This window comes from Maylandia zebra, linkage group LG17, assembly GCF_041146795.1.
Source record: "Maylandia zebra isolate NMK-2024a linkage group LG17, Mzebra_GT3a, whole genome shotgun sequence".
In the NCBI taxonomy this organism is placed as follows: Eukaryota; Metazoa; Chordata; class Actinopteri; order Cichliformes; family Cichlidae; genus Maylandia; species Maylandia zebra.
In genome coordinates this window covers 28,352,862-28,369,643 of record NC_135183.1, presented here as the reverse complement: position 1 = coordinate 28,369,643, position 16,782 = coordinate 28,352,862, and the positions used below count along the sequence as shown (strand labels likewise).

The 16,782-nt window shown below is 38.0% G+C and overlaps 1 protein-coding gene across 3 annotated transcripts; it reads right to left on the bottom strand.

Annotated features, from left to right (window-relative positions):
* Positions 1–403: 403 nt before the first annotated feature.
* Positions 404–16,282, bottom strand: LOC101482107 (sodium- and chloride-dependent GABA transporter 2). 3 transcript variants are annotated; one of them, XM_004548274.4, is made up of 16 exons: positions 16,205–16,282; positions 15,788–15,988; positions 15,512–15,646; positions 15,050–15,190; positions 14,821–14,935; positions 12,090–12,137; positions 11,182–11,311; positions 10,367–10,501; positions 8,688–8,791; positions 8,460–8,584; positions 7,924–8,036; positions 7,711–7,848; positions 7,389–7,491; positions 4,325–4,425; positions 1,452–1,598; positions 404–1,220 (listed from the first exon to the last, which is right to left on the bottom strand). In XM_004548274.4, exons 2-16 carry the CDS (start codon positions 15,975–15,977, stop codon positions 1,053–1,055), a joined length of 1,893 nt encoding a protein of 630 aa, XP_004548331.1. In that variant the 5' UTR covers positions 15,978–15,988; positions 16,205–16,282; the 3' UTR covers positions 404–1,052. The 3 variants fall into 3 exon arrangements, with proteins under 3 accessions (XP_004548331.1, XP_004548332.1, XP_076731959.1); XM_004548275.4 differs by having other exon boundaries at positions 15,788–15,940; positions 16,205–16,269; XM_076875844.1 differs by lacking the exons at positions 404–1,220; positions 1,452–1,598; positions 4,325–4,425 and adding an exon at positions 4,463–5,212.
* Between the last annotated feature and the right edge of the window lie 500 nt (positions 16,283–16,782).

Here is a 16,782-nt window from a genome sequence, read left to right as displayed (position 1 = left end):
TGAGGGTCATTTTATGTCAGTGTAGGACGAGCGGGGGGGACTGAGGGTGACGAGAGGTGGAAGACAACTGGGCGGAATTGTCAGTTAATTGAATGCCAGTTTGGATCACACAGATGAATGAGCATGGCATAATGACAGAGCATTAGCACATTCGCTAGTCACACACATCCAGTGCCATCACACATCAACGCTGCACTATTACCTTGTTATAACCACAGACATGCGTGACAAAAAAACACGGTAGGAAGATAAATGTAATGCTTTTTTTTTCTTGATACAAAACAGGAAATGTGAGTTTAATTGATTAAACTGACTTGCATAGAATAGACTGGGATATTTAGCGTGTTGATATGTTATATTGTCATTGCTTGCACAAGCTACAACCACATAAAACACAAAATCATCCATATCTGTCCACTTTTATTGATTGATTTGACAGATTACAATATTTTCAAAAATTTTAAAAATGATTTACAAAATAGCAACCTTTAAATTCATGAAAAAACTTACAGTTTATTACATACAGTAAAATAATCAAACAATTCATATTCAATGCAAATGGCCTTAATTTCACTGGATGTGAAAGTTCTGTATGTATATTGCATTTAATGAAGACAAGAAATTTGCATTTTTTTGGTAAAAATTGACCAGAACTCAAATTAAGACGTGTTTTAATGCATTATATTTTAATGTGACAAGGCACAGATTTTGCATGTCAAAGTTGAGGTGTTATGAGGTGCAGGTCACAGGGGATAATTTATACGTAAGCTAAACTATTATTCCTCATGACTCCATAAGTGTTACAAAAAGCACAATGTTAAATCAGCAGAGTGCTCTTTTAATCCAGTTACAGTATGCAGGATTAGAGGTATACAGGTACATGTACAATGCAAAGGACTCTGTTATTCATAAGCAAAAGAGTAGTAAGGTAAAAACTCATGTTAACAAAAGAACAAACAAATACCCCTGAAGACCCTTAAGATATAATCATTTATATAAAAGGAATTTTTTTTTTCTTAATAGGTGAAAATATAAACTTTCATCAGCAAACATCAAGCACCACCAGGTTCTTCCATTACCAGCTTGTCTTCTCTATACTCCACCCTCATGTCTGGCTGCCCCTGTGCCTTGACTATGACATAATTAAACAATGTGAGCCCTGGGTTATGTGGCCGACTCTGGCGCAGGTCACTGGATGGTGTACTCATGTTTTCAGGATCCTGATTGTTTTTAGAGAAATGCAATTAATGTAATGAGCTAGTCACACAATAGAAGAATCTTACAAGTGCTGAAAAATACTGCTTTAGCTTTATCCTAGTTAATAATTTGTATTAAAAAATATTTTATTATAGTGATAACACATTTCATTTTAAATGCCTTTTAAAACACTCAAGGTCACCTTATATAGAAGAGTTAAAGAAATAAATACAAGAAAATCTGAGTTCACTCACCCTATATAATGAGACCAGAATGAATACTGGGATGCATATCAGGGGTGTAATAACAAGCAGAGAGCCCAGTGTGACTCCCCAGGTACCAGGCTCAAACCCATATACAACAAGAGGATGACTTTGCACCAGGTTATACAGCAATGTAAGCTAGGGGATAGGAGAGAGTCAAGTTAGAAAGACAGACAGCAGAACAAATGCGGTACCGCTGCAGCATAGATGAAACAAGATTAACATTCATTTGGAATCATGTTTCAGGTGATTCTACAAATGTAAGTCAATTTTTCACTCACTTTTAGCTTTGTTTTTGGTCCTAACATCCTATTGGCCTATCCATCTATATGAGTACATGGCTGTCAGTGGAAGAATTAGTTTTTAATTTACAGTTAGGTCCATTATTTGTTGGATTAAAACACCTTTTTTGTTGTTTTGCCACTGTACACCACCATAGTAGATTTGAAATCAAAGTACAGACTTTGAGCTTTTTAATTCAAGGGGGTTTGTTATCTGGTCGGGAATTAAAGCCATTTTTATCGACAGTTCCCCATTTGTAGATGCTTACATTAATTGGGTGACAATGACAAGCTTTTTTGTGGATTAAAAAACTAAAATAAAATATCAGTTTGCATATGTGAGTTTTAATTTGTATCATATTTGCTACACCCAGCCTTTTTTGATGTTATTTATTATTTTAAAAATGTGCTTTCTTTTTTGGGGGGGGATACCGTTAATGATGTAGAGCTCTAAAAAACTGAATATCAAATGTTTATATTACACTTGCCATTACAAGGTTAAAAAGAAGAAATGCACTTGTATCACAAAGGTAAAAATACAGAGAATGGAACAAACATTATCTGAAGCATACCATATCATATATACCATATATACCATACCAATTGAGTTAATGTTTTGGCATCGATATGTATGGCAGCCAGAGGAACTGAATAACCAAGTGTTAAGTGAAGACAGAAGTAGCAGGAAGAATTCTCAAGTCTATAGGACTGTACTCTCAGCTTAGATTCAGCCAAATGCTGCAAACCTCTCAGTGCCCAAATGACCATATTGCAAAAGCAACCCAAGAGTTTCTCAAGGCAAAGAATTTATTCTTCACTGACAAAGTCAGTCACATGATCTCAGCCCAAAAAAGAGCATGCTTTTCATTTTCAAGTCAAAACTGAAGGCGGACAGACCCCCAAACAAAAAGCAACTGAAAGTAGCTTCACCTCAAGGGAGGAAACAGCATTTGCTGATGCCCATATCTTCTAGACTTCAGGCAGTTATTGACTGCAAAGGATTTTTTATCCAAGTATTAAAAATAATCCCCATATTTGCAATTATGTTAGCTTATCCAATTTACTTTTAGCTGCTGAAAATATTGTATGAACAGTTCATATAATAGTTTCCCTTGAAATGAAGCTGAAAGTCTGCACTTCAATCACATCTTGATTGTTTGATTTCAAATCCACTGTGGTGGGCGAGAGAGCAAAAGCTACAAAAACTGTCCTTGTTCAACAAATTATGGACCTAACTGTATGAACCAAATGTGCACAAGTAAAACCAGCTAACTGCTTTTTCTGAAAGTGTAATTTTATTATCAAGTGAAAATAAAAAAGATTATGAAAAAATCAAATAAACACTTTGATATTCCCATTTAATCTGCCTTAATCTGCCCACGTTGTGTCACAAGAAAGTTAGTTGGACCTTATAAGCTGCCAGCAAATACACTGTGGTGGTAGCTGATTAAATAATGAATGTAATCTTATCTGCAGTATAGCATTATGTTAGCAATCACACTACAACAGTAACTGGACACACCTCCTTAAGCAGGTCAAGGCACAGAACACATCCATCCCAGTGATGCAAAGGACTGCACTGAGGATTAAACATGCTCAGGCGCAGCACACATCACCAAATGTGTGACTACATGTGACTGTAGTCAGCTCATTTTCATTGAGAGCTGAAAACAGTTGTCTGAAGCAGCAGATATCAACACTTTGAAAGCTGTGACAGACAATCAAAACACAGGCCAACCATAGCGTGAGCTGAAAATCAGTCTGCAGCTCCATGAGGAAGGGAGGTCCAGACTTGAAATATAATTCTCTGGAGATTTCACATAGTTTCATTGTCTTCTAAGATTCATTTGATGCTTTGTGATTATAAAATCACTGCCTCCAACTCTGAAATTACATTGTGCTGATCACGTCTGCAATGACATGATGTTCACATAAAAGCATGAGCCTCACTTTCTCCTTCCCGTATGTGTATTTATGCGGGATACTATGGGAAGATTTAATTGGATCTCTTGCTCATGTTTGTGCAGGTAATGCCTTCTGGATTTTTTTTATGGAAAAATACAATAAATAATATGACTTCCTGTGTATTACAGAATTTTCAAGAACTTTATACTCCAGCTTTTGGTGCATAAAATGAAAAACTAGTGTTTTATTTGTCTGTGTATTTCACAGCTGAAAGATTATGAATTTCTCTAACCAAGCTAGCCAACATTACCCTATACTATCTTGATAAAGAGTGAAGTGTTAGGTTAATTTCCGATGCAAAAGCGTTAACCTTGGGACTTTAAAAACCAATGAATGATGTCATAATGGATATGTCCATCTGTTATATATAGTCCATGAGTTCACTGGCAGTTAGTTCACTTCCCCAACAATCGTATCTGTACCTGACAAATGTAATCTGCGTGCAGTAAAGCGACCAAAAACTGGTTGTCAGAATTAGTAACAGGTATAAAACAATGAAATTAATAAAAAGATGAGAGGAAATTGGCATTAAAGCAGAGATCCAGTGTGAAAGACAGAACAAAGGCACAAAGCAAATGAATCAGATTAAAGAGATATGATACAGGAGTGAAGACTCACCCCGCAAATGAGCGGCGTGATGAACAGCCAGCAGTACTTCAGCATAGGGAACGGATGATACCCAATCATGTCTTCAATGTTGTCATAGAAACGGTCTGCGCCTGTAACATGCACAGCAATACAAGGGAAACAGAACTGTTTCAGTTTTACAGGAACTGCTCTAACACTTCATGAATACAATGAGGAGTTGAAGTTTCATCTTAACTCCTTACTTTCACTTTAACATTTAGACATAGTTACTAGTTACTGTTCTGTTCCAGCTTTAAACCACAATGTATGATCAAAAGTTAGTTCGACAGTTGATATAACATGTTTGTGATGATATGCTATGTTTGGTTTTCACTAAGAATGGCGCAGTGCATCATGAACAAACGTCTCAACTTTGGTCTTATCTGTCAAAGGACATTGTTCCAATTAATAACTGACATTTGATTAGCAGCTCCTGACTCTACTTATGGAAACTTTCTTTTTCACATTGCAATAAATATCCCCCAGTAATATCAATACATCTTGATATACTAATTACTACAGTTTATAAAAGTAGCCTATGAAAAATCCAGTCACAATGGATTTTGCAATACAACATCACTAACACAAATGCTTTATATGATGATTCAGTATATGAGGAAGGAGGGGGAAAGAACAACAAACAAATCAACAAACATCACGAAATAAAACTCAAAATGACTGAATTAAAAAAATATGTTTTCCAAATGAGAAGAAAATGACAACGCATGGGACAGCAGTGTATAGGTTAATGAGGAGCTGAGTAGGAGGAGTTCAATTGGAGATGAAGATTAGAAAGCAGCTCACCTTCATTTGCTACCGAAAGAGGCAGAGACATTTAAAAACAGGAGTAAAGTTCTATGAGATTGGAAAGTAGACGATCTGCAGAATGGAGAGACATCCACATATTGATTTTCTTGGAGAATGCATAATAGCTGAAGAATTTGCCAAACCTACTTAGGAAGGCAGACACAGCTCCATGAATGATACAGTAATCAACCTTGAAACTAACTACAACTTTACAGAGGCAGAAAGAGAGTGTCCTCACACTATGCTGTGTTGAGTATCTCAATACTGTGTAGACTCCCTTTGAAGAATAAGGGAGGCCAATTGAATGAATAAACAGCTAACAAAAAAGGGGGAAGGGGAAGAAACACATCAATATCTCCATGTGCTTCAGCAGAGTATGATAATACCAAAGAACAAGCAGTTCAGGAAATTGAAAACTGAAAGAAAACTGCCTGGATCCATAAAATACAGAGACTCTGAGAAGTGAAAATAAGCCAGAAAAAAGACAAAAGATATGATCTATTGTACACTAATGACTTTGTGATAAGTCTTAATAACTAGCTATACAATCATGTCATGACACTTTTGTATATGACTTTCAACATTAATCAAAAGTGCATGCAGTCACATCTACTGATCTGCTTGCACCAGATAACGACTGTACATTTGTCAAATGTGTCTTTTAAAAATACTACAAAATACAACATTGGCAAAAGGTAAGATTCAAAGTGATAGACTCTAACAGAGAAGACATCAAATCAAACAACAAATGTGACATATCAGAGCAGTGCTGGGAGCATTATCTATCACCAGAGTGAAAGAAGCACAAACAAGAAAGATGAAATCACGAGTGTGTAAGTCTGGCTTTTATATTTTTTGTGACCTTTGGGGCCCAATCAGTGATGGGCCCCAAAGGCATGCCTGAATAAAGCCGTAAGTGGGTGTGTACAGTACTGTGCAAAAGACTTGAGCCAAGACTTGGGCATCAGCAATATCTTGTCAGGAACCTGGCAAAGATGCTGGTGGCACTGTGGCAAGCTTTCTTATCATGTCTTTAAGTAGTCTTTAGGAATAGTTCTCCAGGCTTCTTGAAGGATATTCAAATTTTTTCTTTGCATGTTGGATGATCTCTTTCACAACAATCCCGCACTTCTTCAGTAATGCTTAGATCCGAGCTCTGGGGACCAATCTTGACTGATACGAGTGTTCCATTGTGTGTTTCTTCTGCAAAATCTGTTTTCAATTTTGACAAGATCTTCAACACCACTGGCTAAAATGCATCCAAACCACAAAAAAAGCCTCTAGCCTGTTAAAACTGGTTCGTTGTTAAGTTGTCTGTTATGTGTAGACATAACACATATTCATCCCTTGAGTATAACGCATTTTGTTTTTGTTTTTTGCTAGAATGATTTATAGGTCAGTGTTAAGTGCCAACAACGTGTTAACAACAACAACAAAAAAACATACCTCTGAAAATGGTCAGATATAAAAGCTGGACTGAAAATGAGTGAAAAACCAGCTGGTGTCCAAAGAAAGCCTGGAGAACTATCGCTCAAGAACCACTTTACAAAATTACAAGAACATCTGGCATCTTGGAAGCAAAATATAAATTGATGAGGAGTGGCCCAAGACTTTTACACAGTACTTGTGTTTAAAATGAATAACTGTAGTCAGTGAGCCTCACTGTCAGTGAACATTGTTATATATACTCCATTCCCCATTCATGGTAAAAGTTATCTAGCTTTAACCGTGTGCAGTAGCAGAAGTAAAATTAAATAATATTAGACATAAATAAACACACAATACTCTTATCCCTGCATCATCATTAAAATGTCACTTTTAATGCTGGTCCTATAGCTGTTTTAATTTTACTTTGGACAGACCCCAACAACTGTTTCAAAGTTGGTCCCTAAAAGATATGCTTATAAAGATGGAGATAAAACGATTCTGCTGATGAAACAAAGGCTCTGTATGAATTGCATAAGCTAACTAGATATAATAAAGTTCCTTTTATGTAGCTACTGTGGATGTACTGCAGTACTGATGATGTTGATATTCTAAAGATAAATCGATAAATCACATATTCCTATTATTTAGGTTATTAGTAAGATCGTCTTACTAATTAAGAGCTAAATTAGTATGCTTTAATGCAAAAACATTTTTACATTTAGAGAAAAATACTTTGAGAAACAATTCAAAGAACTTAGAGGAAGATAATTACTTTTGCATGGATAAATTCTGCAGTACTAGTTTAGAGCCAATAACTTACCATATACCCAGCCAATAACAATGGTCTCTGCGCAAGCAATAAATAGGAGGCTGGTTCCACTTGGACCATATGTGTCAACCAGCTGGAAGAGGACGATCCCGCCCTGAAACAAGAAGAGAAAAATTAAAAAAAAAAAAACCTGATAAAACTGTCAGAAGGGCTGTTTTCTCCTTGTCTGTTTTTAATGTCACCATTATCAGAAACCTATACGTGCAACATGAAATGGAAAAAGCTTTAACTACTAGAGAATACGCGACCTTAACAGAATAGTTCACTTTCCTACTTTATTTCAACAAGTGCTGATAGTGCACAACCAGCTTACTTCAGTAATGAAGGGCAGCCCCAAACAGAAGCAAACAATAGCGATGACCAGAACCAATATCTCTCTGGCACACGGCCTCCTCAGATAACGTGGAAACAGGTCAGTGAGGGCTGTGGCCAGGCTCTCCACACACACAAACTGTGAACACAGAACTGAAGATTAGCTTATTTTGATTTTGATCTGATCCTGGGCATTGTGCATTGCATACAATACCTGACTATCTAGGCCGAGCAAAAGGAGCATGAAGAAGAACAGCACAGCCCAAAAGGACGAACCAGGAAGCAACGACAGAGCTGTAGGATAGGCAATGAAGGCTAAACCAGGACCTGTATGAAGAATGTGAATGCATCTATTAAAACATGACATGCGCATTCCAGGGCGTTGTTAAGGTCATAGCTTTAAGCTGTACCTGAGTTTGGAGTCTTAGAGATGAAATAATCCCAGATTTAATGCAAAAAAAAGGTAAACAAATTATAGACAGACACAAATAAGTAAGTGGTCATTTTGTGGGAAAAACTGTATCTCCTCATCTTTTGAGACACTACATTCCCAAAGAGGAAAAAAGAAGAAGAAAAAAAAACAGCATCACAACCCTCTGACTCTATCTGAACAGAAAGTGACATCTTGTGGGCATTGGATGAATTAAAACTTTAACGCACAAAAACTAAAGACAGCATGTTTACAAGAATAATTTATCAGGTAATTATTTAGGAAACTCTGTTTTACTTCCTTGTATGCAATTATCTTACCACCAGCTGAAATGTCTTCCAATGAAATGTTAAGGTCCTGAGCCATGAATCCCAGCACTGAGAATACAGCAAAGCCTGCAAAGATACTGGTGGCACTGTTCAGACAGCACAGTGCCAAACAATCCCTGGAACAGGACAGAGAGACAAGCCAAAAGTATCGAAAAATTTAAAAAAAAACAACAAAAAAAAACAATAAATGTGATGATGTCTGCCTTTAAGGAGGCTGACCTGTAGCAGTTGTTGTTGTATTTGTTGTAGCTCCCCAGAGCCGTCAGCACTCCCTGACAAACAGCATAGGAGAAGAACACCTGAGTCCCTGCATCACGCCACACCTGGAGAGGGACAAGATTTCTGACATGTTTTGAAGCTGAAATTGTTAAAATAACTGAAGGCATTTCAGATCCAGTAGATTAAGAGCTGTTTTTTTGTGTTTTGATATATAAATTACCCAGGTATACAGCATTTGCATATTCCTGCTTTGCTGTTACCCTGTCATAAATTACAACTACATGAGAGAGCGTGCACGTTGAGGCTTGTGAATGTGGCCAGGCTTGTTTTCACTATTGTCTATCTGCAGGCTACAGTCGTGACAGCATCTGGATAACATTAGAGACGCCACAGCTCTGGCTTGCTCATGATAGACCTGGCAAGGCTCCAAAGCTATATAGAGGCCTCTACTCTGACCCAGTGGTGGGCTTGGTTTATTCCCTGCCTTGGGTCAGAAATGGAAGTCTGAGACTGTGGCAAATGATCTTTACATCCTATTCTGGACAAAGAAGGAACTGTTATGTCCCTGGAATTAATTATATTTTGAAGTCCTCTGAGCTTCTCCGCGTACATATTCAAACACGCACACTGACACGGAGACAAAAGGAGACACATTCACACAATAAACAGACCGCAGATGTGGGCCAGAACTGAACCACTCCTCTGCAGTGCACGTGAAAACAGACAATCGCACGCTAAAGCAAGTCTAGAAACTAGAACGACTAGATCTGCTTCCAAGACCATCTGGCACTGCATAAATCTGCCCTGTAACTATAAGCGCTTTCACCTGCACCTCTCCAAAACATTATTTTCACACGTTTTCCCACACTGCATTGGGGCTATTGGGTTCCTACAAGGGTAGCAATACTTTGTCTTCTAACTCAAACGGTCACATGTGACATGACCAGATTGTTCCCCTGATTTACACGATTCTTCTTTCTGAGATAGTAACACAGCAACTGAGGCAAACAGACAAAGACTGGACAGGAGAGAGATGAGAAAACAACCGATAAAAGCAAACACCAAAGGGCTTCAACTCAGACTAGGGTGGAGAGGGCTGAAGACCTGCAGGACCCGAACAACCAAGTGTCGTAGTGACAGAACATCCTAAAAAATACAGAATGAAGATTAAGTGTGCTGTTTAAATGCAAATATAAATTAGATTCACTGACTCAGCTTACAAAAGATACTTTTTTGCAAGGTAAAAATAGTATTTAAACAGGTTACTTCAGGCCCTTATTTACATTCCTTTGTGAGGAAGATGTATATGTTTTACTGAAGATCATCTTTGGGTTGCTTTTCCTGTTAAGGCTATGTCTTGGGACCGGAAATAGAAGTCAGGGCAAAGAAAATGGAGGGGGAGGGGTGCATAACTGAGGATAACAGGACTTTGTATTCATCCTGTTAGAGCGGAGAGAAATCCAACAGACAGTGTTGTGTTGAGAAATGAAGACAGGCAGATGATGATCTGGTTGTTGATGACTTTCAGTGCAGATGGAGAACTCGTTCTCACTCCATCCTTCACACTGCGGCTTTCAGATGATGGTAAAGTGGTCGTACTGTGTGCTGTGTTTGTGATTTTTGCATTCCACAACCAAACACTTCAACATAAACATTTGATAATCAGAGTGAGCTCTTACATCTGGATCACTAAGTCTGGTGAAGTCGGGCTTGAGGTAGTATTTCAGGCCCTCTCCAGCTCCTGGGAGCGTCACTCCACGGATGAAGAGCACAAAGAGCATCAAGTAGGGAAATGTAGCAGTGAAGTACACCACCTACAAACATATAAACGCAGGTTGTAGTTTTGCATACTTCTCATACACTCATCCGTTGGTTTAAAGTTGCACATGATTTGTTTTAGAATAAACAAAGCTATAAGCTGCAACTGTCTGGCAGTTCCTTTTGTAATGGAATTTTTGCCACCACCACCTCCTGCAGGAAAAACACTTCTCGTACACTGCCATGTGTTCCACTGTTTATACCGGATAGTCATTAACTTGGTTTTTATTGCTGTTTTGTCTTCATGTAATAGAAAGGGATAAAAGTCTGCGGCTAGAAGTGGGGTTAATGAGAACAGTAGGCCTGAGCCAGAAAAAGCACAGTTGGGGTCTGTAAAAACAACAGAGCTGAAGCAAAGAGTAAAATGCTGTCAGACGAGTGGGGGTAATATCTGTCTCGACAGCACATCAAATACATATTTCCTGGTTAATATTAACATAACTGTCACAAACACCCAAGAAATATCACACAAGCAAGCTAAAAGTGCTGACTGACAGCTTGTGCCACCTTTTTAATAGGGAAGGGTTTATAAGCTACATATTTTTGCAGACTGAGAATCCCTTCTTACCCACCGACCAAACGGGAAAAATGTAACACATCACTTTGCACACCATTATAAAGCTTTAACAGGGACAGCTTTAACAGCTGATATCCTCCACGTTAAGGAAATGCTTACCTTTCCAGTTGTTTTGATTCCCTTCCAGATGCAGAAGTAACATATGATCCAGGCAAACATAAGACACAGAGCCAGATCCCAATGAATCTTACCCAAAGACATGTTTTCTGATATTCTTAACACACGGTTACTATGAAAAAAGAGACATGTGGGAACACATGAACACATGGATGCTCTCCAAATGCTGATGAATGCTCACTAAAACCCCCATTCTTAAAATCTTCTCCCACTGCAAATAAACAGATCCTCATATATACGTCAAAAGAACACCACCAAGCATCTCATCATGAATACGGATGTTGAAACTGCTCCCTGTTTATTTTGGATGAATACGGTTTAGATTATAAATGGGCACAGCAAAGAGCACATATTGTTTTCATTATGGAGCAGAATCAGAATCAGAATCAGAATACTTTATTGATCCCTGGGGGAAATTATTTTTTGTTACAGTGCTCCATTTTAAACCAACATTAAGACAAGACAGACAATACGCTAACTAAGAATAGTTAACTAACTAAGAATAGAGCACAGCGATTTCCCAGTATTTGTTCTCACACCAAAGGTTATCATGTGAAAAGAGGCAGCCATGTTTCAACATGTCTAAAAGAGAGAGGAGCAAACAACTTTGAATGAGAGTTGGAAGTTCAATAAAAATGCTATTATTCAGTGCTATTATGTCTTTTGAGGAATGTAACTGGCTGCTTGTTTTATTTGGGTGGCCTCGGTTCAACTTATGTTGGCTCACTATTCACACCGTGTTTTCTAACTCACAATTATTTTTTGATATCTGGGAAGCATTGAAAGCTATTGTTGAGGAATTTTCCACCCAAAGACAAGCTAAATGGGGAATTTGACTGTCCAGCTCTTCTAATGTTCAAGGAAAATAAAAGTATGAGTGAGTTTCTAACCTCCAGAACTCCTCTTCTGGTGACGTGCTCATCAATATTGTTTCATTGCTGGAAAGAAAAAAAACAAGTGTATAAGGAGGGGTGAAATTAATCCTTTAACATTCTAACAGTTTCATAAAGACCACAAACACATTTATTTTCATAGTAAATGCATTTTTAATTTTAAGTGGATCTTATGTACTCAGTTTTGGCCTCAGATTTGTATTGTTCAATCATGCTTTGCATGATTCACAGTTTGAAATAATCCATATTTATCATAACGGGACTTGTTAAAAGCCTTTACTTCATCCTAATAAACAAACAAAATGTTTGAGTTATTCTTGCTGTAATCGGAAATCTAATCAAAAAATAAGAATATAATAATTAAAATGTAATAATTCTAATGTTTAAATTTTTCAACCCACACTGTTTCTGCATGTGTGTGTGTGTGTGTGTGTGTGTGTGTGTGTGTGTGTGTGTGTGTGTGTGTGTGTGTGTGTGTGTGTGTATTTGTCTGTATTTCTTTCTGTGCAAATGTGACCTTGACCTCTGTGTGTGCATCTAAGGACCCAGCCTAAATAATTGTCTGTTGTCTGAACAACACGATATGTCTCAAATCAGGCGATTGCACATCACACTAGGTGGTTGGTTGTTAAAGTGGGATGTTGGTTGTCTCAGAGGATGTATAAAACCCTCTACAGATAACGATTAGGCATGTCTTTCCTCCGGGCATCATTGAAGTGAGCAGATTAGAAGACCACCCAGTGGATTTATCCTTCTTTTTCCAACCCACTATGGATTCATTATTTTTGAGATTTGCTCTGGTCAATACCGGAATCATAGATTGGGACTTAGAGGAAGTTTTGGGAACTTTGTAATGGGTTCTACCTCCTCAGAAAGAATTTCTGAAAGAATTCATCTACATCCAGGGTGTTCTTTCTGTCCTCCACTAAAGCCCCATCAAAACTGGTAATGAGTTATTAGCAACAGTTTAGATTTCATTATTGTGTTATGTGTTACTTTCTTGAAATGTTTAAAATTTAAACTGATTTTATTCTTAATAATCGATGAGCCGTTTGCTTTGCCCTTGTTAAATTGCTTAATAAAGTATCCGATCTGAAATTAAACTTAATTATGTGGACGTTCCCTTTGTGATTTTCTTTTTAAATGAAAAGGTAAAACTTGGGTATGAGTTTGAACATCTACTTTTGTGAGGATCTTATAGGTTATTCTAGCCTTTAAGAATTAACAGATCCCTGAGGCTACCTGTCCAGGTCACCAAAGTAAATTTTGTAGCAAATTTGCTGGCAAAACTGATTGTACCTTATTCAGGGTTGGTAGTGTGGTGCATCATCTAAACTATTGTGGTACTACCCCTAGGATCAGACACTCAGGCAATTTCAATGGAGACCTAGTCCAGACTTCTGTACAGAGGTAACTGGGATCTTAACAGGCTTTAAAGGGTGAAGTGACTTTTTGTGCACTATTGCGTTGAGATCTGGTGACTGTGGAGCCCATTCAAGTACAATGAACTTGCTGGCATCTTCAAGAACCCAATTTAGAAAAATCTGAGCTTTGTGACATGGTGTGTCATTCTGAGGCTGCCATCTGAAGATGGGTACACTATGGTCACAAAGGGATGAACATTGTCAACTCAATACTCAGTAAGGCTGTGGCATTTAACTAATGCTCAGATGGTACCAAGGGGCCCCAAGTGTGCCAAGAAAATATCAAATTACACCACCAACAATAGCCTGCACAGGCTCATCAAATTTGGCAAGCCTGTGCAAATTGTAACCTCCATTTCCTGTTCTCAGCTGACAGGAGTGGCACCCTGTGTGGTCTTATGCAGTTGTAGCACATGTGCTATGTGTCAGAAAATAAGGAATAATAGGTCCACTTTAGTAAGAAATATCACATAAATGTCCAATCAATGAAGATAATAGGAATATCTAAAGCAGTGAATATAATAATGTAGAGAAGACGTTGCATTAAATATACCTTAAATGTGGCACATTTCAAACATTTGACATTAAACTAAAGCTTGACAAGTCCTTTAGATTTATTTGGTTGCTTTTTACCCTCATATTATCTTTATATTATCCCAAGGTAGGAGTAAGCATTTCCTACCCTGAAAAACATTTACAGTACATCTGGAAAGTATTCACAGTGCTTCGCTTGTCCTTTTAATTATGTTACAGCCTTATTCCAAAATGAATTCAATTATTTTTTTCACCTTAAAATGCTAAACACAATACCTCATAATGGCAAAGTGAGAGTAGTTTGCTTGTAATTCTTGGAAATTTGTTTTTTAAAAAAAATAGGCATTTTTACCTTTTTTGGACTGTGGAGCAGTGAAGATAGACAGGACAGTGAGGAGAGAGAGGGGAAGTCATGCAACAAAGGGCTGCAGGTTGTTTTGATAAATTTGTAAGAATTTCAAGCAAATGTTTTTCATTTTGTTATTATGGGGTGATGTGTGTAGCATTTCGATGAAAAACATGACTTTAATCCTTTTTGGAATAAGGCTGTAACATAACAAAACGTGGAGCAAGTGCCGTGAATGCTGTCCAGATGTTGCTGTAAAGCATGGGTGCGTTTCAGAGATGCTATTGTGCTGTTTAATCCCATGATTACTATTAACCTTTTCATAGTCAGACTCTTTTCAAGTCCACATAAAAAAAATGTCAGTTGAGCAGACAGAGTGGGGACAGTTCATTTGTACAACTCAGAAAAACAAAATGCAACTTACTAAGTTGTATTCTCATAGTAGTCCATTGAGGTGACGTTGTGTAAGAATGACCAGTTGGACCCGGCCTGAAACAGTTGGGGGTTTGCAAAGATGCTCATGCGACTGTGGCACGAGTCTAAGTGATTAAAGAAAGAGGGATAAAAGTGAGAATGTTAGCTGTTTTCTCTTAAGTCTTGAAAGAAAAATCACTGCTTATCAAATACAGATGGGTTTAAGCAAGCATTCTTACCAGAGTTCCACCAGTTGTCACATGTAGACCAGGGCAGGGGACTTTTGAAGGAGTTTATTAGGTAGAAGATAGCCCATGCCAAAACAATAATGTAGTATATGTTCAGATAGATCACAATCACTTGGGACGCAAACCCCACTCCTAGAGGACAAGTGACATTTTAGATAGTTAAAGGACATTTTTGGCTGCTGTCTTCTTTTCTTTTATGACAAGAAGACAGAAACATTATATAAAAGCAAGTCCCAGCACCATGCACGGTTAACAAATCCTCCCTTTTATGTAATTACGTTTGAAAGTTAGATAACACCTAAGTCAGCTACTGGATCTGAAGCTTGGAATATAGACTTAGCCTTCTATATGTGACTTTCTTTACTGCTAACTGCTACACTATTGTTTTTGCAATTTCCACAAAGAAAGCGCTGTCAGAAATACGCAGTTCCTAAATGTGAGCCTTGTTTTTACCCTGAAACATGGGACATATCTTCCTCCAGGCAGTCACCCCACCCTCACTCGTGTACTGTCCCAGCGCTGTCTCCAAGAAAAACACGGGGATGCCACAGAAGAAGAGGAACACGCAGTAGGGGATGAGGAAGACACCTAAAATTATAGACACAAACTATTTCATCAGCAGGTGGGTTTGTTTTTTTGTTTCTTTTTTTGATTTTTTTAATGAAGGATCCTTATCTATTAGTTGAATGTTTCCATCAGAACAACTCTCCCACAAACAGAACCTCTCACCTCCTCCGTTCTTGAAGCACAGGTAGGGGAAACGCCAAACATTTCCGAGGCCAATTATTTCACCAGCCATAGAGAGTATGAACTCCATGTTGTTGGCCCATTTTTCCCTCGACAGAGCCCCATCCTCAGGAGCCTGTTTTTCTGCCTCAGAGTCTGCAGCAGGAACATTCCCGGTTGTTTCCTCAGTCATGGTCTTTCTGTCTTTTGTACAGCATTTAAATAAATATCATGGCATACCTGTTATATTCTCCCCATCTTTCTTGCATGCATGCAAATATAGATCATGAGCTTTGTAATTTAACTGATGAGCCTCACATTTGCCCTAATAACGATTATTAAAGAGAAAAAGGCACAAAAAAAATAGCATTTAATTTTTTCCTCCACTTTCTCATCGAGATTTGAATTGATGCAACTTACCAGTGAGCTTGTAGCGAGCGCCACAGTGAAATTCCTCGACTGTATGAGCGAAGTTTGCAGGAAGGTTCTATTCTATTTTCTATTGAGGGGTGTGCCCTGAAGGATAAGTAGCCACACACGCTCTGGATGCGCCATCCCTACGAAAATGCTCGTGGATTTTACTCAAACGTCTCAACAAGCGGCGTAATGTCACACACATGCACACAACAGCCATCTCAGTGCGTGTGTTATGCACAAGTAATTGCAGAAATTGCACTTATTGTCATCAGATGGAATAAAATTATGCACGATTGTATATTATCGTAGAATAATGATAGTAGCGTATGTAAGCTATGTGTGTTTGGACCCAAACTTCTAGACGCCTTAATTAATCTGGATGCTACCCACTATATAAACTGCCTAGGGTACCATATGATTATCAACATCGACACAGCTTTTAGGAAATAATTTTATAACATGCAAATTCACACATATATATATATGTGTGTAGTAGCTGGTCTGTACGTTGCGTGTACGTATATACGTTGTTGTTATGTTGTCTGTGTTATCGTCTGTACATAACTGCTAATCAAACAGTG

Coding starts and splice junctions, on each gene's coding strand:
- LOC101482107 (XM_004548274.4), bottom strand. CDS start 15,977: ATGACTGAGGAAACAACCGGGAATGTTCCTGCTGCAGACTCTGAGGCA. Junction 15,191..15,511: donor GATATGTCCCATGTTTCAGG/GTAAAAACAAGG, acceptor CTTGTCCTCTAG/GAGTGGGGTTTGCGTCCCAA. Junction 8,037..8,459: donor GGAAGACATTTCAGCTGGTG/GTAAGATAATTG, acceptor TTCTTCATACAG/GTCCTGGTTTAGCCTTCATT.